General features: G+C 37.0%; 1 protein-coding gene across 3 annotated transcripts in view; it reads right to left on the reverse strand.

Annotated features, from left to right (window-relative positions):
- Positions 1 to 436: 436 nt before the first annotated feature.
- Positions 437 to 27,940, reverse strand: part of PAX5 (paired box 5) — a 207,988-nt gene continuing 180,484 nt past the window's right edge. For all 3 annotated transcript variants that reach the window (XM_075208201.1, XM_075208185.1, XM_075208192.1), the window contains 2 exons: positions 9,718 to 9,804; positions 437 to 1,233 (listed from right to left, as the gene is read on the reverse strand). In XM_075208201.1, the coding sequence (XP_075064302.1) occupies positions 1,160 to 1,233; positions 9,718 to 9,804 (161 nt within the window). In that variant the 3' untranslated portion in view covers positions 437 to 1,159. The remainder of the gene's footprint in view (positions 1,234 to 9,717; positions 9,805 to 27,940) is intronic.

Below are 27,940 nucleotides of genomic sequence, written 5' to 3' on the forward strand. Positions count from 1 at the left end.
GGATATGTAAAGAAAAAAGTACAAATGATCACAAACTTTAATAGACCTAGATACTGTGTACCATCCCTCCACTTTGTGACTGGTTTGTCACCTGTTGAGGATGATAATACCTTATGGTGTGAATATTTTGTACATATAATTTTTGTGGTTGGTTAAACTTCCTTCATGTTATGTAAAATTTTATTAAAACATGTCTAGCAAAAAATCCCCTATCTCTCTTACAAAATATATTTTTCCACATATAGCTTAAATTGATTTGATGTCATAAATGTTGTATTATGTGGTGTTACTTGTATGAAAATGACTTACATCGAAAGACATTTAGGGGTTTATTTACTAAACTGCGGGGTTTGAAAAAGTAAAGATGTTGCCTATAGCAACCAATTAGATTCTAGCTATCATTTTGTAGAATGCACTAAATAAATGAAAGCTAGAATCTGATTGGTTACTATAGGCAACATCTCCACTTTTTCAAACCCGCAGTTTAGTAAATCTAGCCCTTAGTATCTGCTTTCATTAAATAACATTGCTCATACATTGACTGCACTGTGCAGAATACCATACTTTTAGTTTGGAAATCAGGTAAAATGATTAGATGAATTTTAGACATACATTTTGACATCAGCCCCAAACATAGCCATAGTGGATGGTAACCTGGTTCAATGTTGAATTAAAGCTTACTGAATTCTGTGAATCAGTGCAGCATTTTATAAAATATAGTAAGTATGCTGTAAGCACTTTCAGTTACAAACTTGTATCATGTTGCAGTTTATGCTAAGCCACTCATAAATCACACCAAGGAGCATGTATATACAATGGCACTGTATATGTGAAAAATGATTATAAAAACAAACAAACAAATAACTGATTTGGTTAACTGTTTTTCATCTGTCCCAATGTAGCCAAAACAAGTCACCATTCCAATAATCATTAGGCTGCATATATTTGCACATGAGTGAAGTGTAGAACAAAAATGAAGAAATATTGAACCCACTCCAATAATTGAAAAGATGGTTGGAAAATAATTGCTTTTTGTCCAAAGTGACAATACTGGAATACTCCTTATTTTCATCTCAAGATATCATAGCAGATTAATTTATATGGTACAATTCCCACGAATAACAGGTGTTGTAAGTGCTTATGTTCTCGTTGCATTTTGTCAGTGACGATCGTAGGCAGTGGCGGCAGCAGGGGGCGCTGCTCCTCTTGCTGCACTGTAATAGTATGGAGAGCCTGAAAAAGAGAAAGGGGACTGTAAGAACAGCAACTGGAAATTGTTGTACAATATCTGAAAAGCAAGTATATGGTTGTTGCACACAAGGCAGCCTGCTCAGTTGTGAAAATCCAATTTACATTGAACGTAAACCTGCCTTCTTCTATAAATACATTCTCGGTTTCACAGAAACTTAAATGCTGGGTAGTAGATAGAACTAATGCATCCATTTAAAGGGACTTAAAGTATTATTAAGATATTAGCTTATTAAAAAAATATTGCTATAGGACTTTACTTAGCATCTATGATAATACTAGCAAGTCTGTTTGCAAATCTTACCGTTCAGTATTCAGTAATTGCTTCTTTTCTCTTTCCCATTAACTCTTCCCAGAGCTCTCCTGTCAGTTTAACACATGGCCTAGTGGCAAGGGACATGTTTGTCACCACTGGGGGTGGGATATAACATTATTTGGGGGCAAGACTATGCTCAGAAAGGTCAGAAAAAATGACAGAGAACAGGTAAAGAGGTGTCTTTCTAAATTTCTAAATTTGCTCATGACCTGCACAGAGAGAGATAACCTAAACCTATGTCTAGTCTATAAAGTCTCCTGTGCTAGGTACAAATAAGGAAAGAACAGTGGAAGACAACAATCGTGTTAGTTTGCTTCATTTTTATAAAGTGTACAGTATTATGACAGATTCACTATTATTGTATTTTTTTTTTATTTATTTTTTTTAAATCCAGTATTTTTATTGAAATTTTTTAAGATATAAACATACCAAACAACAAAAAGAAAAGAAAAACAAAAATTATTGTATTTTTACTTTAATTTATCTATAGGAGGATTACAGTGAATGGGTTTAGATGAAAGACTTAGATGACAAATTATGTCAGCTAACCTCATGTTATCCATTTATTCTATATTCAATCCTATCTATTCCAATCTGCAATTATATTGCTTGGGAGGCTCTTTCAATAAAATGTTTGAAACATATCATTCTGAACCTTGTTGTACCTCTACATTATTGTTATCCTTTATAAAGTGCTGACAGATTACACAGCACTGTACTTTGATGGGGATCATAACATAACAAGCACTTGTGTGGTTACACACCAGCACAGAGAAGCAACGTATACCCTGGTATTTTTCTTAACAATCATGCTCACTACTGGGGACAGAACCAAGACACTTGCTCTGCGGAAGCTGCTGCCACCAAGGAAGCAATAGACATCAAAGAAGGAACCGGAATGACAACAGCAATGATTTTGTTTCAAGGTTTTCCTGTCTCTTTAGATCTATGTATACTGGGGTAGAGTTGAGATGACACATTCTTCCACTTCTTAAACCATAGTTGCTGATGCAACATCTCAAACCACTTCTAAGCAAGTCACACACTCACACATTGATCACATTAGTTATTATTTGCCCCCTGCAATAACATTGGCTTTATGACTCTACCCTGATGTGCAAGCCCCTGGATCTCTTGCATGTGTATGGCTGCATAAAATGTCACTATATGTCATATCAACGCAAAGGCATTTTATAATGTTTTCCTTGAATGTCCCACCATTGATTGATCATCATCATCATCATCTTCATCATCATCATTTATTTATATAGCGCCACTAATTCTGCCGCACTGTACAGAGAACTCACTCACATCAGTCCCTGCCCCAATGGAGCTTACAGTCTAAATTACTTAACACACACACAAACTAGGGCCAATTAAACTACCGGTATGTTTTTGGAGTGTGGGAGAAAACCGGAGCACCCAGAGGAAACCCACGGAAACATGAGGAGAACATAGAAACTCCACACAGATAAGGCCATGGTCGGGAATTGAACTCATGACCCCAGTGCTGTGAGGCAGAAGTGCTAACCACTGAGCCACCGTGCTGCCCAATATACCATTGATTGGGTATATATTATTATTTGATACAACTCTGGACATCAGCAAGTTGAATATCAGTTCAATATCAGTTGAATAACACGTCACAAGCAATTCTATAAAAATTTCTTCTAACGCTGTATTTTAAAACTATTTAAGAACTTGACAACTTTATTATAGATTAGTAGCTGTCTAAGAAGACAGAACATTTCCAGTAAATATTTACATATTTTCTATTATTTCAGTTCTTTAAAAGTCAAATTCAGAAACTTGAAGAATTGCTCCATTATGTCCTTCCCATATTTTATATTTATATATTTCCAAACTTTAAAATCAACCCTCCGCCACCTTTAATTAGGGTATAAAATATTTAATATGCTATCACGATGTACTTCAACATACGTGATTTTGGATACAGCTATTCAGGGCAAAAGAAAGTCCAGGTCAAAACCATATTCCTTTTCAAAATTCCATTACAAAAGTTCAATTCAAAAAAGGTTAAATATTCAGCTATTAACTTAGCTGACTTTCCACTGTAAATCATCTACATGGTACAGACAGTCACACAAAAATAGCTTAGTGTTACTTAGAAGAAAATATTAAAAAGGAATTTTTAAGCAAAAATGTAATGGTTATAATCGGGATAACACATGGCAGGAGAAAACGTCATGGAACAATTTAAAAAGTCAGCCTCTGCATTTATATTTTACCAATGCCTTTTTTATATCAACATAAAGTGATTTTTATCAAACCACTTATTTCATTTTCAATCTTACTGTAGATTTGTTTTAATATAATCAATCAGTGATATGAATATATGTGAAAAATGCTTTAAATATACCCTTATATTTGATGTGTAGTGATGTTATCACATACATTTAAAGAGTAGTGCTGTCACTCCTTTGAAGTATCATTTATGTTTGGAAATTAGTGGTCATTTGTGTCACATGACTCTTTTTTAAGATGTTGTGTGCATTTATACTGTCAGTAAAGGTAGAATACAAGGGAGTGCTGGGCCAGCAATATGGGGGACACCTGCTCTCTGAGTCTGTATTAGTCCTATGGCCACGCACTTCATGAATGCAGATGGCAGCTGTAGGGCAGAGTATGCTCCCGGTCCATTCTTAGTTCTTTTGACCAGGTTTGAGCCAGTTTATAAAGGTGCAAATTGGCTCTAACACATTGAAGATAACATTCTATTGTAAATGTCAAAAGCAAGCGTTCAAACTTTTGGTTTAAAATAAAACATAACATAATTTTAAATAATTAAAATGTAAATTGTGCTTAAAAAAAGGTAAAAAATTTAAATTTTAATGCAAATAGCAAACTTAAACGTGATTGTTGAACCTAAAATACAATCTACGGATGTGAACTGCAACCACCAAATGTGAGCCACAAATTTAGAATCAGGTTTTGTTGAAAATTCTATCAAGAACATGTTCATGGCCAAAGAAATGGTAAACTAATAAAGAATAAAGTGCTGTAAAACAAGGAATATCACCTTAGAATTCTGTGCTATATAAAAACAGTTGGTCTATGGTATAATACGGTTTGAAATGGCCATATACTGTATGCTTTTTATAGAACACAAAATAGAGAAAAAACATTATCCGCTCCTAAATCTCCTCCTTTGCCACCTTTTCACTCTTTGTTGTAAATGTATTCAAAAAAGTTAGAAAGAAATAAAGTGTAATTTCACGTTAGTGGGGAATTCCAGATGAAGTACGCCATATTTACATAGCATCCCTGATATACACAGGATCCAACAGGAGGGCCCGACTTAAATCCCAATGTGTGCACTTAATCTCAAGATTCCTGCCACTAGCAGTTAAATTACACAACATGTACAAGTCACATCAACTGCAAAGGAACAGGAACATTGTATTAAATGAAATCCTTTATGTTGAACATCAAGTTGAGAAATAATGAGGGAAATGGTAAAGAAGTTCTTAGAACAAACCAGCATGAAATTGAATCATTTTTCTTCATTAGCCAGCACTTGCCATTATCTAGGTTCAGCCTGTGTGTGTTAACCAGCCTTAAAAAATGTCCTACAGTCCATGTCAATGCTTTCTCCCGGACCACTACCAATTTACATGGAGGTTGCACACTTCCTGCAAGAACGTCACTTTGCATTAAAGCTTTTCCACACATCAGCAAGTCAAAGTCTAGTTAAATCTGTAGCAGGATTCTGCCGTATAAAGATATTTTCTATATAGGAATCTGTACTTAGCTACAGTTTCTGCATAAATGCAATATATTATATTACAGTATAGTATACCTTACATAATTAGGCACATGTCTACAATTATTAGGGGCAATAGAAAAATAACTGTAAAAATGTAGCATTGTAGACAATTTTATATCGGTTAAAATTAAAAAAACATACACTTCTGTGAAAGTAATCAGAATGAGTAATATTATTTAATTGCTATAAAGAGTTGTAGTTGAATTCAGGATTTCATCTTTTTAATACCATCAGCACACAGAGCTACAGACTATGGCCCCATAAGGACCTGTACATACTTCAGCCTTGTGTTTTCATAGGCTACATTACTCCATATATACCGCACCTGCCAACAGTCCTGATTGTAAAGAACCGTTTCATGTTCCAGCAGTCAAAGAGGCTTGTTGTCAGAGAAAGGGTGTGGCCTCACCGATTATTAATGTGGTATCAATGGACGGAGGTGTGCTTTGGACAGATCAGGATATGGTCTTAATTTTGTTCTTCTTTCCAATTGGAAATGTTGAGAGGTACAATATACAGTGCTGATGGTGGTTACTATTTATCATTTTTATTTTTATTACAGACTTTTTACAATTTTATTTTTTTTTATAATTTTTTTTTATAATTTTTTTACAAAGCATTATGACATTAAAACCAACTCACGTGCCTTTAATTTTTAGTGTTGAGGGCTTGGGCTTATACTCAGAAGACATTTATGAATGCTTGTGCACAGGGATGAAAACAGTGTTGCCCGTAGCAACTAATTTTGCAATCTTTCTATTGTAGTTTCAAACACTAGCATTTCATTGGTTGTTATGGGCAACACTACTTTTTTCCTGTTCACTAGTTTTCATAAATATCACAGGTTATCTTCAATTAAAGTATCATTACTATTGGTAATATGTTTCAGAAAAAGCATTGAAACTCCCATTTCCTGAGTGCTGGTAATGTAATTAACTAAGTAAACAAATGCAATAAACTATATATATATATATGTATGTATGTATAGATTTATTTCTATGACTCACATGCAAAGTACACAATAGAGGACGCTAAAAGCTAATCTTTTGAAATCATTTTCTGGAATATAACAAGACAAAGCTTGCTACTTTCTCATTATCATCTACTTTGGTATCTACTTTGGTTTATTATTTTAAAAAGCGACTAAAAAAAAAGTAAAACAAAAAACAAAAAAAACAAGACGTAGAATTTAGAAATAAAATTGATTTATCCAAATTAGGTCACATAGTTTTTGTCTTCAGTAAATTTTGAAACCTCTTAGGCAATAATAATAATGTAGTTGAGTGGTGACAATTAATTGGAATTTCTACTTATCTCATTTGTGCAAATTATGCAGAAAAAAAATCCTAATTATTTTATGCAAAGTAAAAGTGGGCTAATTTTTGACAGCAGTGTTAAGGTGTTAAGCGTATTTTCCTTTGATAAGTGTTGAAGATGTCTTAACAATAAAAGCCCACATGGCAATAACTATGAGAAAAGGTCAAAGTGCACTAACTAAATTCAGAATTTCTTTAATATGGTATGCATCTACTTAGAAGAAGGGGGCTGCCTGAACATATATAAGACAAGCATTTAATTACTGTAAATACATGTAGAAAAGAAAGTTAGGGCAAAACTGAATTTATATTTTTAGCACCGAATATAATTTACCATTGACCTCATTTTACCTTGTTTTGACATATGCAAGGTGTCCCATGGCACAACATGTGGGTTATTGTACTGTGTAATGTGTGCATAAATATCAGTGCAGCACAGCTATTACATAGTACCATAAACATAATTAATTACAGAAAATGAATATACATATCATAGAATACACAGTCACATAACAAAAGCATATCTCATTAAAAATATGTAACAACAAACTCAAAAATGCATAGAGCACTTTTTCTCACAGATATGTCAGCTGAAAAGCTATTCAAATATATTGAGATATATTCACATTTATACTTAATGAGGAAATTAGACTCAGGGGGTATTTATTAATCAACCAAGTTTCCAGGTGGTATTTAAGACTCTGCATTTACCATCTGCTCTCTACAGGATGCATTGTTGTATTGCACTTAAGTTCTAGTCTGCTTTTATTGGACAATGCAACTTTAACATAACTCTTGTGGCATAAAGACTGTCAATTTCACATCAAATAATGAAACCTATTACTGTAAGTCTACAAACGGTGATGGACAATATAGTGGCTTGAATATAATTAGTAGGTATGGGGTGAAATACATAATCATATGTAATCATAAAAATAAGAACAATATCTACATAGTAGAAACAGCACCATTAATAATTTATATGTACATAGGTTTACTGTGCATATTAAGCAGTTACTACATTTCCAGGCACATTTTACATTCATTATCATTGTCTAGAATTGCGTCTTGCCAAGGGCTTTTCTGCAGACTGTGGTTGCACCTTCGCCCATAAGCTATTAATGCGCTCAGTCAATATGTACTCTCTGGATGTACGCTATTAATGCCAATGCTCAATGGCTCAAATGGTCACCACAAAGCCTTGTGTAGCTGTGGTTACATCATCCGGACCAGAAGTTTATGTGGTGGCCAGTTCATCCTCTGAGCAGCAGCCAGTATATATATATATATATATATATATATATATATATATATATACTACAGTATTTAGTACAAGGTTTTCTATTGAGGCTGTTTAATATATAACATTATGGCTATTATCAATGTGTGGCATTAGCATTGCATTGATGACAACATTTCTGCCTTTGGTGTGCCAAAAATGCCTCATGTGCCATTTAATATTTCAAATGTGCCGGTTACTGAATGTGCCGGTTACTGTCTTTGATGTGCTAGTTACTGGATTTATTGCCAATTATTAAAATAACTGTGTCCAATGAATTCATGTACTATTCAGGTAAATAAAGACACACCCAGATTTGCATGTGCACACTTTTGTGCAACACGCTTTCCTTTCCCCTGACTCCTAGTTTTGGTGCCGGCTTCTATATTTTCTCAAGCCTAAATCGTCCCAGTTCAGGCCATCATATACGAAAATTGTGGGCCCCACTACAAGCCATACTTGGGAGGTCCCAGAGGGGAGGTCAAGTAGCAAGAGCAGGGGGAGCATGGTGCTGCAAACTGCATCATATTGGCCCCACCCCATGGCAAAATGATGATTGCATCATCATGCCTTAGGGGCAAGCCAGAATGACACAATTCAATTGATTTCCCCATCCCGTCTATTTTACTAGGATGTGAACAGGATCCAGGAGAAAGGCACGCTTACCCGAGGTCCGGAAGAACTACCCGAAATTCGGGAGTCTCACGGACATTCCAGGAAAGTAGGCAAATATGCTGCAAGTCTAATCTAAATCCAATAATTTATGGGGGGGGGGATATAGGTATAAGTTTATTTAGGTGTGCTAAATAAAACTGGTGGGAAAAACAGAAGATATTAAAAGCTTATTGAAAGTGAGTCAGTAACTTAGAATGAGACCATTTTACAAAAAGTGAAGACATACTGTATATCACATGGAAAACATTGGTAGCCTATTCAGCTTTCAGTGGTGTATTATATCATGGAAAAGGTAATCAAAGCTAAAACACAAGGTAAATATTACTGGGCCTGATTCATTAAGGGACGTAAATGCCGATACATGCCATATTTTGCATAAATCGCCGTGCGCATGCCCTAGAAATAAACCATATGCCAGAGAACGCAGCAACGTCCAATTCATTTTCGACCACAAAGGACCCTCACTACAGCCAAAGATTTCATGGGCGGAATAGGGAGGGTACTGAGTGTATCCACGTAGTCAGTGTACAGTAAGGGTTTGCCAAGTTTGAGCGCATGCAGCATTGTCCAATTCAAGTATTGGTACTTGATTTTCAATTGTATCACTTGTATCACCTATAGGTCTGGTGCAGGTGCTGATTACTAATGTATGTATGCTAGAACATGTGTTTGCAATCAGGAGCATCTGTAAAAAAATATTTTATGTTCAGTAGACATTAATAACATCCTAATAAATTAATTTTATGGGAAAAAATAAACACTTTTCTTATTTTTAAATGTTTTGTCATTAATTACTGTATTATTAATAGGTGACATTAATGGAATGGGTTTTCTTTTTTGACTTGATATTCCACATATGTATTGGAGGTATCCTATAGTGTCTTGTCTGCTAGAGCAGAGCAGACCTGGGCCCATATTCATAAATAGACGTATACATTCAGATCCTGTCCTTGTTGAATACGACCATATGCCAGAAATATGTGCATTTTTTTTAAAAAAAAGCACAATACGTTCACTTTACGTGCCTTCATGAAACAGGTCCACTAGGTTTATTCGAGTACAGAAATAATTCATATTACATATATATCATACGCACCTAGTAAGCCGGGGTTAGGAAATCTCCATGAATCGTTATATGATGAATACTGTGGATGGCTGTATGGACTCCCAGAGAATTCACTCCCTTAAATGTAAAGAAAAATTCATATGTTTAAGTATATCATATATAAAGAAAAAATAAGAATAACAAGAATAGAATAAATAAGAAAAAATAAGAATAACAATAGATATATCATTCAATAGTCTTGTTAACCAATTTTACAAGTATCCTAGTATCCAATGTTTATTCTGGTTTCTTGATAGTCATATATTACTTATATGTTATTGTTTATTCAAGCTTCTTATTTGTCATATATTTATTATTGTCACATATCCACAGAAGTTATAATGGTGAAAATGAATCAAACATTGTTAATTATAAACAAGTAAATGAACTTTGGACACCAGAAAAAGAGAATGAAGTTGTGATTTGTGAGAGAAGAGACAAAAAAGGCACATAGATAAAGATAGAGATTTGCTTCAGGCCAATAACAATGTAGTGTGCCAAAATGTTGAACAATCTGGAAATTAAACAGGTAAAAGGTTAGTCTAATTAGAACCTCGCCCCTTAAGGGATATTGAGAAACTGTTGTACAGTGCAATGCATTTTTCAAGATATGTAACAGCAGAGCCGGATTTAGACCTCATGGGGCCCTAGGCAAGATACTGGTTTGGGGCCCCCTCCCTGAAAAAATCCATAGCACTATAGTTTTTTAGCATAACATATACCCCTATTCAGGGGCTGGCTGGCAGACTTTAGCCTGGGGGGGGGCAAACACACAGCACTGGCCCATAAGTAGCGGCCCAATTTTAAAGGGTGGTCTCACCACCAGCCCTGGGAGGGCCTTCTGGGGATCGCTGGGCCCTAGGCAATTGCCTTGGTTGCCTAGTGATAAATTCGGCCCTGACGTACAGTAAGTTATATGCCATGGTCGTTCTTATATCTAGAGAATGAGATGGATGAATTTATTCAACCGATTCTGATTCTCAATTTGCTAAGATTTAATGATGCATCAATTTAAAAATCTGTCCTGATTCAGAAAAAAAAAATAATGAACGAATCAGGCCAATGGCAGTGTCTGCTCTCTGTGACTGTTAGTAGCACAGACTACTATACACTCGTGGGCACTCTGACCAGCCAGTTACCAAATATTTACACAATAATGTGGCCCACTCATTTTTTAAAAATGCCTATGTATGTAGCTGTGCAAACAATACTATCCCATTGCCTAATTGATTTGTCTTCCCTTTTCTCCTACACATTGCTATAACACACTGACCGCAGCAAAACACAATTGTTGTTGGTATTTTGTCCTTAGCATTCTAACCTATTTAGGTGTAGAAATACCAGTTTAACCAATTGGGGGTTTTTTTCAACACACTGGCAAAAAACAATTTTTTTTGAGACTTGCCATTAGCACCATTACCAATTCATTGTGATACCAATCAATGTATTTGTTAAAACACTACAAGTGAAAGATCTTCCCATGTATAGAAAAGGGAGTCAGGAAACACACTCACTTCGCAGTCATTCCACAGCAAACCTATGCCAGAGAAAAAATACATCAGTGTTCTCAAAACAACCTCATGTCAGTGGTAATGAATGTAGTGTCAAAATTCAGCAAACTGTCACCAGAACTTCCTTCCGGGTAAAAAGAAGAAATCTATTACCAATACAAAACATTCTACTTTGATTTGAATGATGCAGAAACTTTTTGAAAAATGGATTAAGAGCCAACCAATTCTAAATCCGAATTGCCCTATAGTATTTATATCTGGAATATTCACAGAATAAGCTTGACTAGTGACCAGTATTAGAATTGTAACCTAAAAGCTCAGCTAGTAACCCCCCCAAAATATTCAAAAAAGGAATCAACAATGCATATCCCCTAAATCCCCATCCTCAAAAGATTCACAATAATTTCACTGTGTTAAAAATGTACTCTATCATGATAGTTATAAGGGTGCATTATTTTGGAACAAATAAATACTTTGAGAATAGTAAAAACAAGATTCAATAAAATATTAAAATGCAAACAAAAAATGTTATGTTGCAATTTTTAGTTTTACAAAACCCTCTTGAGATAAGTTGAACACTTATGAGATCATTGATGACACACAAAACTGCCCAAGGGCAATGCAAAGTCTTGTTTGGCGATGTCTCAATTTGCACTGGTGTGCCAAATTTTCCCCCAAAATACATTAGTTTGCAGGGGAAGATGGTGTTGGGCACACCATAGGCACACCCATGTGTCCATTTTTTGGACCTGTGCGATCACAGTATTTGGTTTTGCAGAGCAAGATGATTAAAATGAGATAAAGGAAAAGGGTGCATATCTCAGGGACATTTCTTGCTTTCCATTCTGTAAAACCATTTGTGTTTTGAAAAGTGGGTGAGGCAAGTTGTGATTCTCCAATCGCAATGATGAATTGGAAGGAATTGAAAATTCTATGGTTAAAAAACACAATTTGACTAATTCTGTAAATCTTGCAAATCTGTATCTGAATGCAGGTGACTAATTGGGTATAGATTTTTTTAGCATTTCATACATCCCTACTAATATCTGTTTTAATTATTTTTTTCACTGGAGATTGGAGAAAATGTGGATACATGTATAAAGTTCACTGAGAAAGGAATTTACTGTGAAAATAGGCACTTTACAGAGGTAGATGTGGTATTGGAACAAGGAATTGTAGGCTTTTTAATTTCCCCCATGCATATTTGTTGTGGTAGATAAAATGCTCTTTAATGCAATAACACCATCATCTTAACAAAAAATGTGGTTAAAGAAGATGTATTATTAGAGGGCGTAGTTTTGCAATACAACATACATTTTCTTTGCTGTAACTTTGTAGTTCAGTTAATGCAACAAAATATGAATTAGAAATCTAGCAAAAAACAAATGTGCAAGTCTGCATAAAGGTGGTTATTAAAGTGCTGAACATTTTAAAATGCCTTCATTTTAATATAATTTATAGTCTATATCATCATGGTTTATATACTATTATACCATGTTCATCATTCTACTATTATCACATATATAAAACTACTCAGGTGATGACATTTCCACTTATGAATTGTAAGTAATATTATGGTAAGGCTGGAGTTACTATTATGATAGGGTTAGTATTAGAATTAGGTGTGGGGCGAGTGGTAAAAAGGTCATAGCGGAGACTAAGGTGATGGGTTTAGAAGAATAGGTTTACACGGTGGAGGAATAGAGATCAGTGAAGTGACATTACAACAATATTACGAATGGTTTGTGAGAGAAAGCTAATATTTACTTTTTTTTTTCATTTCTTTTAATATTTCACAGTATCCATTAACAACGACCAGAATAATCTATTTTGCACTGAAATGCAATTTATTTGAACAGAAGGAGCGTCTGCATTATTTTATATGATGTGATTAACATTTTCAGAACAAAGCTTTACAGTCCAGTTCTGTATCAGCAGAGTGAAGGTATAATCATTTTCATATATTATACACTTCCACGTGGACACGATTCCAGAGACAGGCTTGTGTTTCACTGTTTGATCTCCTTCTACTTTTCCTGAACCAAATTTCCCCTCACTGACTGCTTCTGCAAACACACATCTCTAGCTCTCTCTAGGGATTCTCTATTGCCTGACAAGCTGAGGCTTCCAATTCTCTAGTTTTTATGCCTGAGTAGTCAACTGTCAGCCTTATGTAGTACAGACTAGCCAAAGGCTTGAGGAATCATTCAACACCAACAACTAAGTAATACTACCGCCTACATAGCACTTCCTTGTCCCAATCCTCTCTATGTGGTTTCAATGAAAACCAAAGGATTGGAGGAAGGTGATGGTTGGGGAATTCAAATCAGACTATGAAAGAAAATGTCTGCTTTGTTGTTATGGGTTACTTAATATTTCTCATGTTATAGTAAATAAACTCCGGTAAGCTATCATTTATGTTCCTAGAAACCTGCTTTCAAACTAAACACAAATTCCCTGGATTCATGGTCACATTATATAGACCAGTGGCAGAACTACCATTGGTGCTGCAGGTGCCGTGCATCGGGGCTCATGGAGATAATGGGGTCCACTGCATGGCAGATGCAGAGCGTCGGAAGCCCCTGTTCTCTCCTCCCTGCACCGGGGCCCACAGTTTACTAGTTCTGCCTCTGCTATAAACATCTAGTTATGCAAAAATGCAGCGATTGGCTGGTGATGTCACATGTCTACCAGAGTGCTTACACTTAGGATATTTTCCTTTTTGTAGGATAAAATAGGGGGGGGGGGGGGTGTTATAAAAAAGAAATAATAGGCACATGGTGAAAGTATTGGAATAAAAATATATTTTGTTCTTAATTGCATCCAAAGCACAAAATTCTGGATTCCAGTAGGAAAAGGAACATTTTTACACTAATAACACAGAAATTTATACAATAAAATCTAGTAATTTGACATCTGAAAGCAAAATTGTGGATACCTTATGGAACAGAACCTGAAAAATATCATTCACCGTTCTAAAATCTGGTGAGGTTCTTGATTAGGTTTCCCATATACCCCAGCTTTCATAGGACACTCCTCAATTTTACCAGTGTTTAATTGAAAGTTGGAATGATTGCTTTTCCAGAACTGAATTCTGATGCACACATATTAATTGTAATTGTTTTGTAACAATGCAAGATCCTTCAACTGTTTAATACATTGACCAGTCAGAATAAAGCAACTTTTAACTTCTATGGCTTGATTATCAAAGATAGGAATCCAAGGTTGCAATTAAAATATATAAATAAATGACACATTTACTGACATACATATCTGCTGACACTTTATATATCTAATCCTACAGAATGAATGCAGTAGCATCTTGAGAACTGTTGGGTCTCGGGTCTCCTGATCTTCAGATATGCTGTACATTCCGATGGGAACTACTTCTTGAGGCTGCTCAGAAGAATGGCAAACTGACGGTCCCAGCTACATAAAAAAGGGTTGAGTACTGCTGGTCTAGAGAACAAAGGGAGTCAGGATATATGACAGCAAAGAGATCTCTTTTTTGCTATTCACAGGTAAAATTGTATTTATGGTTTACTGACCTGACAATTATTATGGAATCCCTATTCTTGATTTGTGTTTTTGCCTGAAAGTAATCCTAGCCATAAAAACCTGATCCACTTTGGTTTTTTTTATGCCCGTTCAAACACTAATTACAAGAAATGTCTAAAAGCGATAATTAACAGTTGCTCTAATTCTGTCTTTAAGATGCCTAGGTATTCTTAGTACCAATTACCTTTACTTAAATATATCTAAATAGTGTATCCTTCTCAAATTTTCAGCATTGAGTGACTTTGTATTTGCTTTCTAACATTTTCCTTTGTAAAAGTAATCATACGGACCATAAATTTCTTCAGCAATTTCCAATAACAATCATAATCTGGGGAGTTAAGCTATGCTTCACTGGATGGAGAATCAAGCTAAACAGTGCACTTAGCAACTAAATTTACAGAAGCAGCTTGTATTTTACATTAAAAAGTGCATAAAAGAATAGCTCTTTAATGCATAAAAAAATCTACATCTATAAAATGTGCTATTTGAAGTAAAGCATCATATGAATTATGCTAAAGCATTATATACCAACTGAGTCTATATATACTCTCAACAAAACAAACGCTACACTAAGCATTCAGTAATGCTAACTATAGAGATGGATCTCATTTAAAAATACCCTTAATTAGGGGTTGCAATGTATATATATATATATATATATATATATATATATATATATATATATATATATATATATATATAATTCCCGATATGAAAAATGTATTTATTTAATCAAAAAGTAATTTTTTTTGTGGCCTTTTCTGTTAATGTCATCCTAAAATGGCATTCAGAGAACCAAGTATATTGAGTGATACTTAACAATAATGAGGTTGACTCTTGAGGTGTTTTTTAGTGATTAAAAGTAATTTTATTGTTTTTGAAGAACAAAATATATATTATATATGTATTAAAAGCAGATAAATTTATGTGTATGCTTGAAATCCATTGTTCCCAAATAATTTCCCCATCTTAAGTGTGGTGAACAGGTTCAGTTGATAATAATTTCATGTAAGTGAAAATATATTGTAAAAGGAATTAAATAGGAATTAATAGGACCGTATATTTTGTATGGAGTAATAACATAGGTGCCATAGCACAAAAAGGTGGGCAGCATGGTGGCTTAGTGGTTAGCACTTCTGACTCTCAGCACTGGAGTCATGAGTTCGATTCCTGACCATGGCCTTATCTGTGTGGAGTTTGTATGTGCTCCCCGTGTTTGCGTGGGTTTTCTCCAGTTCCCTCCCACACTCAAAAAACATACTGGTAGGTTAATTGGCTGCTATTAAATTTCCCTTAGTGGCTCTCAGTGTGTGTAAGTTAGGGGGATTTTGATTGTAAGCTCCAATGGGATAGGGACTGATGTGAATGAGTTCTCTGTACAGTGGTGCGGAATTAGTGGCGCTTTATAAATAAATTTATGATGATGATGATGATTAGAATGGTGTGAAGCTAAAAATGTATCATGTTTCTACTGGTGAAACATTATCACACACAATATTAGGGATTTGAATTCTCCCTTATGTGTATTTTTTCTCCTTTCTTGAATAGCACTGCTCAATATGTTGGTGCTTTGTATAGAGGATAATAATAATTAAAAAACTAATAATATTTGAAATAACACAGCCATTTGTTCCATGTAGGAACCATTTTTGTTTTTCCAATCTGACTTTCTAACTGAAAGGCTATTACAAATAAATTGAATGTATCTACAAATGCTGGATACACATGGTCCAACCCTTTGAAGAATCTGTTTCCAATGTGGATGCACACGTCAGTGCTGAATGTAGATGACCACACATTGGCATCTTTGCGGAAATTATCCAAATGACCACTCTGTAGTACTGAGCAGACTTTCACTTTCACCAGCTCTTGGCTATAAGTTCTTTTACTTACAGCCATTAACAGATGGGCATATACCTGAATATACTATGTTACTATGATAGCACATTATAACTTGCTATACTATAATGGAATAATCAAATATAAGTACAATATAATCAGTTACAGCAAGGAATGAGAGTCCAGAAAAGGTGGATCTTTCATCACATCTTACAAGCAGGACCCAAGAGGTTAATAAAGCAATTAGCAGCAGCGTCAGTGACAAACTATATTTAAAAGATAAGAATGATTAGTGAATAGTTTAGTTATCAGCAAGCCTTGCTGCAAATCTGGTATAAATAAGCCTCTCTCATAGGGTTTTATAAAACCAAAACCACAACACAGTATATATCAATGATGTTAATGCGATAGATACCTCTACAGCACCTTGGGGTAAAAGGATTTGTACTCCAATGATCCTTTTGATTGGTGGATTCCTCTTTTTTTTTTAAATAAAATTATTTAGCAGGAAGAAATATATTGATGCTCTCACTTTCAAGTATGTCCTAGGTACATCATATACAGTTTTTTTGTTACAGAACTGTTGAGGGCAATGTAGATGCCAACTACAGCAGTTCAACTACTAGAACTGCTTCTCAAGATGTTCACCTATAGCAGCCCCTTTTCTGAGCAATATAGTGTGTTCCACAGTACTCATTTGCCCCAGGACTTAAACTCGGTAGTAGTAGTTGTGGATTTGCAGTTGACCGGTGGAGTTGACAGAACACGGTAGAAAGTAGTGAGCAACCTAGATGGTGGAGTGCTGTAAACTGAGAATCAGATTGGTAGGGGTTAATGCAGATAACAGACAAGTCAAGGTCAAAAGGTAGGAGAAGACAGCAGTTCCTTTAGACAAGCCAGGGGTCAGAGCAGGTAGCGATATATATCCTGATCCGTTAAACAAGCTGAGGTCACTAGTTGGAGAAGATAAAAGTTCTTTTAAACAAGTCAGGGGTTGGAGCAGGTAGAGATAAATATGCAGATCTGTTAAACAAACCGAGGTCAGGAGTAGGAGAATACAGGGAATCCTTATAATAATCCTGCTCAAACACAGAGATCAAAGCAAATCAGGATATCAGACACACTAGGTCAAGCATGAAATATCACCAGCATGGGTATTATGACAGAAAGATTTTTATAAAGGCAGTAGCACCAGTCAGAGACTACAGGGTGATTAGCTGCATGAGTGCAGCTGCCAGACTGGGTGCCAGAAGAGACGCTAGTTGCTATTTACCTAGAAACCAGCTGGATCACTGAGGTGCCAGCTGCATGGGTGGAGAGGACACCAATGTGGTTGTTATGCAACAGTTCAGAGTGCAGGCGGCGGACATCCTGCAGGTGCACAGAACTTAGAACAAACACTGCTGTTTATAAGGGGAATGCTGGTATTTTATCGGACATGCGGTGGAGACCACTATATGCTAAGACATATAAGGGCACACTCCATCACTGGTTGTCAGGGAAGAAGTGCTGGTTACAGATCTAACAGGTGGCAGTGAACATAGGGCTACTGGATATATGAGAGCGCAATCCACTGCCACCTGACAGGAAAAACATACAGGTAACAATCAGATATGCAGTGCATGGTTCTTAACAAGAACCATTAGTAGGCTTATGGAACTAGATCTAAAATGATAAGTGCTGTTTACAGCAGGGTGAGAGATCTGGACACATAATTGGGAAATGTATGCTTGAAGATTTGACAGGCAAACTGAACACTTTGGCTGGGCTCCAGGTACATACAACCAAGGTCTGATAGCATATAACAATGGAGAGCACTGTCGTTACATTATAAAATAAAATGCCAGATTGTGCGTAGAATGTATCTAATATATAAAGGTGGCTTGAATTTGCAGCACCATAAACTACTTGACCATAGTCTTGGCATTAACATCAATTGTACAATCCCCTTTGTGTCAATGAGAGGAAGGCACCATATATATTTTTATAGAGTAGGCTCAGTTTAGAATATATTTTGTATGACATTGCTGTGGTGACTGTCACTTTGCAAGTTAAGCCTTTGTCCCAATATCATACATGCTGTATTATCAGTGCTAAAAAAATAGTTGTTTTGAGTAATCCATTGTTTAACCTGAGAGAAATCAGATTTCAGAACATTATTAAGTTCAAATAAGGTCATTTGCAAACATGTGAAATGAAACTTTGGGGAAATCATTGCTGAAGACAGAAAACAGTAATAGGCCAAGAATAAAGCTTCCCATAGAATATTTAGGAGCTTGCAGTTGAAGCTGGAGGATAGACAAAAATGAGATCTACCTGACCTAAAGGAGTGAAACCATTTTAATGCATGCATTCCTATACATGAAGACTTAAGCTTGCTTAGACGTAGAGTGGTATCTACTGTGTCCAAAGGCTTTGCAAAATCCAGGAACTGTCCATGCTACCACACTGAATTTCACTGAAGATTTTTAGCAGGGTTACTGTGGAAAGGTTAGGGCAGAAACCAGACTGAAGTGGACTGATTTGTAGTTATTAAGAATTTGTTAAGCTAGGAATCACATTTTTACATGACTTTGGATACAATAGGTATTAAACAGATAGGTCTGTAGTTTACATTTTAGTCACCACTTTTAAGGACACTAGTAGTTTTCCATGGCTTAGGAATTTGAAAGGATGACCGAAGTTTGTGAGGAGGCAAAAAGGTTAGCACAACATAGGAACTAAGAGAGATAACTTTGATTAAGGGATAAAACAGGAGGGAGCATGGGTGCACTCAATCAGTAAATCTGAATCAGGGTTACAGTTCTGCCTGACCAGCAAAAAAAGTAGCATATCTCACAATATATTAATTTAAAGAATTAGCAGTGCTGTTAGACAATATCACATCCTTCTATCTGGTACTAGAAGACTTCTGAAAACTAGAGGATTCAAATTTGTAATGACCTTCCAGAATTTTGCAGAATTTCCTGTAATTTGCCAAGCAATGATCAGCTTAATATTAGTCTTGTTTGCCTAGTGCTTGTATTCCACATGTGTTTGTAGATATTACGAATAGTTTAGATCTTTTCTTATCCAGTAGGATAAGAGGTGGTCTAATTTAACCCAAATAAAAAGAGCTTCACACAATCTCACTTTAGGATTTGGACTATGTATAGGAGCTTAGACTGAAAAATTCAATTGCAGAATAAGAAGACAGGTATTACATTGATTCTATACTAGAGACACTTGGTAAAGTCAATAATAAGGTGTTGGAAGCTGTAGATGTTGAAGCTTTTAGTGTTCTGGTGGAAACAATTTTTAACTTGCTTATAAAAGTTTTATTTCATGTGAACAATACACATTGCGTGGTCACTTAAAATGTCAGAAAATACCAGAACTATGGATTTGGAGAGGATGAAGGGATCCAGTGTATGGGTGACTTGAGAACTGTCCTATTAGTTGGGAAATTGGTTGATTTCAATTTAGTGATTTGAATTAGGTACAGAATTTTTGTTTTTAGGGTCAAGCAGAATTGTCAAACTTATTTTAATATTAAGAGACAGAAAACTATCCAGAAAGGATGACATTTTAGATATAGATTGCACTGATGTTTTGGGGAGTGGTAGACGCCAACAATAATGAGGGTTTAGAAAAATGTACATTTTAACACTGCATGTATTTGCAAATCCTGAAAAGAAAATAAGATTTCCCTGCCTCTCTTTTACCTGTTTTCCTTTTCTGTGAAATACTAAACTGTAGCTACAGATGCATCATCAGTTTTGGGACCCAACCAGATTTGTGCTAGAATTATGACTTTGCAGAAAGCACTAAGCCGTTAGTATATTCTATTTGGGTAGGAGCCTAAGAATATCTATTTGGATAGTTGACAGCCCGGTAGGGAGTTTGAAAGGATACAGTTCCGTACTAACCACTTGGCTATATTTCAGTATACATTACCAAGAATTATGATAAGAAAAACCTTGCTCATTTTTGCTTGTACCTCTATGAGTAAAGATCCTTACGTAAAACATTACGATAATATAGACACAAGATTACTACAGAACCTTGTGGATAATTGAATCCGCCCCAAAGTTAGAAATCGACAGGGAAGGCCAGGATTTGATTCAATATCATCTGTCAATGAAAGTAGCAGGATGAAAAGAAATGTAAGCAATTGCTTGTGATTTCCATGAGTAGTGTAACTGTCACAACTCTTTGGATTACTGGTGCTTTAAAGGCTGATTTTCAACAATCACCACCATCATTCACTAGAAAGTGCAGTCTAGTTATTTAAACCAAGGTGTATAACAACAGAAAGTGTGTACCTGGGATGGCGGGTCTGATCTAAACCATTATATGCTACTAGCTGAAGTACTCAGCGTTGCCAGGGTAAATATTCAAGTTATTAAGTTATCAATGAGTTAGAATTAACTCTCAAACTTTTAAAAATAATTAGCAGCTTAGCAGCTCAACTACCACACCCATGAGGTGGCTGCCCAGTGTTTTTTTGGTTTTTATATTAAATGTCATCCAAACCCATCCAGTGGAAGGCTCAGAACAGGCTGGGTCAAAGTTCTGCCCAGTGTACACCGGAGGTCCAACCGGGACCCTAACCCCCCTAAAACCTGGCCAAGATCCAACTGGACCACCTCACATTGGTTTCATCCCAATCAGTGCAGGGGTGACTGAATGCATAACCGAACAGACAGAAAACAAGCAATCAGAAGGAAGGTATTGCTCAGTTCTGGCAAACAAGGACTCTACCACTTTTTCCTCATACTCTAATCAATGGCAGTACTGTTGCATGCCAGTCTATAAATGACAATTCATTTAATCCCACAAATATTACAGTTTACACTTACCACACAACTAATCCATAATTGATAAAGACCATTTGTAAAATATACCTGCAGATATAAGAATCAGCCTTCTGCACTTGTTCATTAAAGGGAATTAATTCTTAGTTCTATTTTTACCAGTAACTTGCATAAATTATATTCTATCTTTGTTGATGACACGTATATACTCTTCTGTATCAGGTAATCGGTTAACTATACAGCAACAGATTATTTTTCAAAATGTAGAAATTATGATCACTTTCATTAATGGAGGCAAAATAATAATGGATTTTCAAACTAAATACATTTATATATTGGTGTTAACAGTGATAATACATGTTTTTCCATTTTTTAAAAAAAAATAAGTAATGTTTATAAGTGTGTAATGTGTATATGTTTCTAATATAATAAAAGTTTTAATACCGCTTCATTGTGCAGCAGCTGTTAATGCAGAACATGTCACCTCTGACTGATGAGATGGAGGTTATGGAGGATATACCTTGCTGTGAATTTGCTGGGCTAGTCTTGACCTGTGTTGCCTCATATAAAAATTTAATGTTGCTTCCAACATATTTTTTGTTATGTACCACACAGGCTTTTGCAATGAGATATGGGGGTGGGGAGATTTACATCTACATATTATAACTGAGCTGTAAACATTTGTACACAAAGCTAACATAAGTTTCACTAAATAATATGTGTATTTCCAGGTATCCATTTAGAACATGGTGAGATGCTGCTAATTTGCTATGTAAGAAGTATTTTTCATCTATGTATTTTGTACATAAAATAAATCTAACAAAATAGTATATAATATAAATATTTTTTTAGAAAAATGTTTATTATGTTGCAAAAACAAAGTATATTCAATTTTAAAAATATTGCCTTCAAAATAAAATAAAGGTAATATTAATTATGGACGTGGCTAAAGACTATGTAGAGGCAATAATGAAAAATATTTTCAAGTTTTGTGCTTTTAAATATAGAGTAGCATAGTGTAATCAAAGCCGCAGAAACAAAATATATTATATATTAATGGCTGTACCTATTTTCATTCCTTTAGCCTCATGAGGAAATTTGGTATATTACTGTTGACAGTACGTAGCATGAAATCAGTGATCCCCATAGCAAAATTTAGGTTTGCCGGGTAACACGTTCCCACCTTCTTCATAGGCTTCTGTTTTACTCTTCCAGTTGTGGAACTGAAAACCCAAACGGGGTTTCAATGCACATAGACCGAGTCACGTGTATGCTGAGAAAAAAGGAGCACAGCAGGAGATGCGTTGCGGTCAGACCGTCACTACCAGGGCACCCTCACCTCTGTACTCTATAGTCACTAATGACTGCTAGAGTATCACTGTGCAAAGTTGAGTGCACTACATGCAATGCTGAACAGATGCCCCACCCTTCACTCTGTACCAGTACACATTGATAAAAGCAAGAGTAGCCCATTGTGCAAATGCCAGCTTACCCCCTTGCCAGCCCTCTCCTAAATATCCATTTACAAGAGCTTTGCACAGCAGTCAATTGTCACTCACATTGATGCCATATAAACATTTATGAACACTACATTTTTCCACTTATAAAAATGCAGTGCTCTGCAGTCTGAGCACTGACACAGTGCAGTCACTGTAAACTACTGTTAAGTTGTCACACAAGAGTGATTTACCTTCTAAAAAGCTGCATATAGTTTATCTGAAGAACTTATGGGGGTGGCACACAAGCACTTTAAGCTAGAAAAGCACACTGTCTATAAGTGTTTAATTGTTCCCGTGGCGATAGGGTGAAGAAGTGAAAGGATAACACTCACCCTTATCACACAAGAGCAATTAAGCTCAGAAATGTTTCATTCAGCATTTGCAGAGCTTGAATTCTTGAAATTGGAGCAGACAAAATAGCAAATTTGTAAACCATTTCAAGAAATGTGAATATATATATATATATATATATATATATATATATATATATATATACATACACACGTGTGTATGTGTTTTTAGTGGGTAGTGTAGCATTTAAACCTTTTCACCCTTATGCCATGCAGTTCAGTTAGATTTAAATAACAGTTTATGTCATAATAGAGCTAATATATATATATATATATATATATATATATATATTGTGGACCTCATTTAGATTCGGACACAATGTGTGTCTAAGATATGCAGGAGTGGGAGTGTACCGCAACTTGGTAGGGTATTACGAGTGGCATGCATCCCCAGTTGCGTCCCACTCCTAATACCCTACCAAGCTGCAAGTGGTTCCTGCAGCTACATAACTACTTGCGTCACCTAATTCCTAATTCCAGTTTTAGCCCTTTTTTGACGTGTGTTGCGTCTCCGCCTCACTGCGCCTAGGATTTACTTACACGGTCACGCCTTCACAATTCCGCATTCCGCCCTTTCTCTCGTAGTGAGCCGCAATGTGTTGCAAGTGTAAATTGCGTCCAAGATGCTTGCTGCACATGCATGATAGTGTTTTTTGGTCGATTCGCCTAAAATGGACTTTGCGTCCGACTTTAAATGAGGCTCTGTATGTGCTACAACATTACATTTAGGGCCGGACTGGCCATCTGACACTTCTGGCAAATGCCAGAAGGGCCGATGGTCAGTAGGGCTGGTTCGAGCAGTCAGTGCACGGTCAGTGCACTGACACTTCCTGATCAGTACAGGTCCTGGAAGGCAGCTGAAGAGCGGACAGGAGACAGAAACAGAAGAAGCTGAAAAGAAGGTAAGTAAACAAAACCGAGGGGGGGAGAACAGAAAAGGTGCCAGACAATAACAGGGGGGGAGAGGAAAGGTGCCAGACAATAACAGGGGGGGAGAGGAAAGGTGCCAGACAATAACAGGGGGGGGGAGAGAAAAGGTGCCAGACAATAACAGGGGGGGGGAACATAAAAGGTGCCACACAATAACAGGGGGGGGGACATGAAAGGTGCCACACAATAACAGGGGGGGGAGAGGGAAGGTGCCAGACAATAACAGGGGGGGGGGAGAGGAAAGGTGCCACACAATAACAGGGAGGGGGGAGGAGAGAGAAGGTGCCACACAAAAAAACTGGGGGGGGGGGGAAGAAAAGGTGACACACCTAGAACAGGATAATATGATTTGGGCCACTATTGTGTGCCATAATTTCAACCGGAGCACTATTGTGGCATAATATCAACTGGGGGCACTATTGTGGCATAATATGATTTTGGGGCACTACTGTATGGTAAAATATGATTTTGGGGCACTACTGTGTGGTAAAATATGATTTGGGGGCACTACTGTGTGGTAACATATGATTTTGGGGGACTACTGTGTGGTAAAATATGATTTTGGGGGACTATTGTGTGGTAAAATATGATTTTAGGGCACTACTGTGTGGTAAAATATGATTTTGGGGCACTACTGTGTGGTAAAATATGATTTTGGGGGACTACTGTGTGGTAAATTATGATTTTGGGGCACTACTGTGTGGTAAAATATGATTTTGGGGCACTACTGTGTGGTAAAATATGATTTTGGGGCACTACTGTGTGGCATAATATCAATTGGGGGCATGTACTCAGGCATAAGGGAAGGAGGAGAATGTTAATATAATGTGGGAGGTAGGGTATTAATTTAATGTTGAAGTTTAGGTGGGGGCTAATTATTTAATTAGTGCTATTTTATTTGTGGGGTGATGTGGGTTAATTTTATATTAGGGCCTAGCAATTTAAGATAGGGTGATTAGACCTTTAATTTAATGATGGAGTGCTTTGGGGGCTATTAATTGAAAGTGGGGCTGTTTGTGGAAAAAAATGTGAATATGAAATATTTAATGGCAGTGATGGTTGCGGGAAATAGGTATATTTAATAAGGATGAGCGCACTCGGATTCCTGGAATCCGAGCCCCCCCCGAACATTGCGGATCCGAGTCAGATCCGAGCACTGTCCGGGTATTCCCGCCGATTCCGAAACTTAAAACGAGGCTCTGAGTCATAATCCCACTGTCGGATCTCGCGATACTCGGAACCTTTAAATTCCCGGCTTGCCGCCGCCATCTTCACTCGGGCATTGATCAGGGAAGAGGGAGGGTGTGTTAGGTGGTCCTCTGTCCTGCTATTTCTCGTGCTGTGCTGTGCTGTGCTGTGCTCTGTCCTGCTGAGTCCAGTGGTGCTTTTGGCAGTGCTCTGTCCTGCTGAGTCCAGTGGTGCATCAGTCCAGTGCTCTGTCCTTGCTGAGTCCAGCGGTGCATTTTGTCCTGTGCTTTGTTCTGCAAAGTGCATATTTCTTTCAAAAGTATTAAAAATTCTTCCATAAAAAGAAAAAAAAAGAAAAATTCTACCAAAATCCTTTTAAATAAATATAAAAAAAAAATGCAAAAAGTCCTTGCTGAGTCCAGTGGTGCATCAGTCCAGTGCTGTGTCCTTGCTGAGTCCAGTGGTGCATTAGTCCAGTGCTCTGTCCTTGCTGAGTCCAGTGGTGCATTAGTCCAGTGCTCTGTCCTTGCTGAGTACAGCGGTGCTTTTGTCCTGTGCTTTGTTTTGCTAAGTGCATCTTTATTTTAAAAGTATTAAAAAATCTTCCAAAAAAATTATAATTCGACAAAAATCCTTTTAAAAAAATATAAAAAAATATTCTAAAAAGTCTAAAAAAAATTATTGCAGTCCATTAACATTAATACTGCAATCTCTTAAAAATGGTTCACTGTTCTTGCAGTATTTAAAAAATAGTACTGTAATACAACGTGTGCTGCATATAATGGAGTACCAAAATTTGGGGGATAAAGTAGGGAAAGACCAAGACCCACTTCCTCCTAATGCTGAAGCTGCTGCCTCTAGTCATGACATAGATGATGAAATGCCATCAATGTCGTCTGCCAAGGCCGATGCCCAATCTCCTTGTAGAGGGCATGTAAAATCCAAAAAGCAAAAGTTCACTACAATTAGTAAAAAAAGAAAATTGAAAACATCTGAGGAGAAACGTAAACTTGCCAATATGCCCTTTACGACACGGAGTGGCAAGGAACGGCTTAGGCCCTGGCCCGTGTTCAGCACTAGTGGTTCAGCTTCACCCAAGGATCTAAGCCCTCCTCCTCCCCCCCCTCCAAAAAATTTAAAAGAGTTATGCTGTCAGCAACAACACAGCAAACAACTCTGCCTTCTAAACAGATGACATCACAAATCCCCAAGGCGAGTCCAAGGGTGTTGGTGGTTGCGAAGCCTGACCTTCCCATCACTGTATGGGAAGAGGTGACTCCATCCACCATTTGCAGCACACCCTCTGCATATGCTGGAAGGATGACCCACAGTGTCGCTCCAGATTTGTATAATCAAGGTGTCAAGGAGTCTATTGATGTAGCTGGCGTTGTGGAGGAACTTGATGAGGAGGATGCTGATGTGGTTATTTTAAATGAGGCACCAGGGGGGAAAAAAGTGGATGTCCATGGGATGAAAAAGCCCATCGTCATGCTTGGTCAGAAGACCAAGAAATGCACCTCTTCTGTCTGGAGTTATTTTTACCCCAATCCGGATAACAAATGTCTGGCCATATGTAGCTTATGTAAAGCTCAAATAAGCAGGGGTAAGGATCTTGGCCACCTAGGGACATCCTCCCTTATACGTCACCTGAATAACCTTCATAGTTCAGTGGTTAGTTCAGGAACTGGGGCTAGGACCGTCATCAGTCCAGGGACACCTAAATCCCTTGGTCCTGTTGGATACACACCACCAACACCCTCCTCGTCAACTTCCTCCACGATCTCCATCAGATTTAGTCCTGCAGGCCATGTCACCAGCCAGACTGAGTCCTCTTCAATACGGGATTCATCTGAGGAATCCTGCAGCGGTACACTTACTACTGCCGCTGCTGCTGTTGCTGCTGGTAGTCAGTCATCTTCCCAGAGGGGAAGTCGCAAGAATGCTACGTCTTTCACCAAACAGTTGACCGTCCAACAATCGTTTGCCATGAGCACCAAGTATGACACTAGTCATCCTATGGCAAAGCGGATAACTGCGTCAATAACAGCAATGTTGGTGTTAGACATACATCCGGTGTCCGCCATCTGTGCAGTGGTATTCAGACCAGTTGAGGGTTTTATATTGTGGCCCCGGTACCAAATTGGGTACCGGGGCCACTACACTACGCAGTCCAGATAGATGCGTATCAGATATTAAACTACATTCAATGTTGGGGCCAAATCCAAAATTAATTAAAATGACCTGTCATCGTCAAAAACAAGAGGTTTTGACGCGTTAGAACCACACCCTGTATATGCTGCAGAGGATGTAGGATCAGCCATCTGTAGAGTGAAGTTAAGGTTTTTTTTATTGTGGCCCCGGTACCAAATTGGGTACCGGGGCCACTACACTACGCAGTCCAGATAGCTGTGCAGTGGAATTGAGAACAGTATATTTTATTTTTTATTGTGGCCCCAGTACCAAATTGGGTACCGGGGCCACTACACTACGCAGTCCAGATAGCTGTGCAGTGGAACTGAGAACAGTTTATGTTTTTTTATTGT

This window comes from Mixophyes fleayi, chromosome 1, assembly GCF_038048845.1.
Source record: "Mixophyes fleayi isolate aMixFle1 chromosome 1, aMixFle1.hap1, whole genome shotgun sequence".
NCBI lineage: Eukaryota > Metazoa > Chordata > Amphibia > Anura > Limnodynastidae > Mixophyes > Mixophyes fleayi.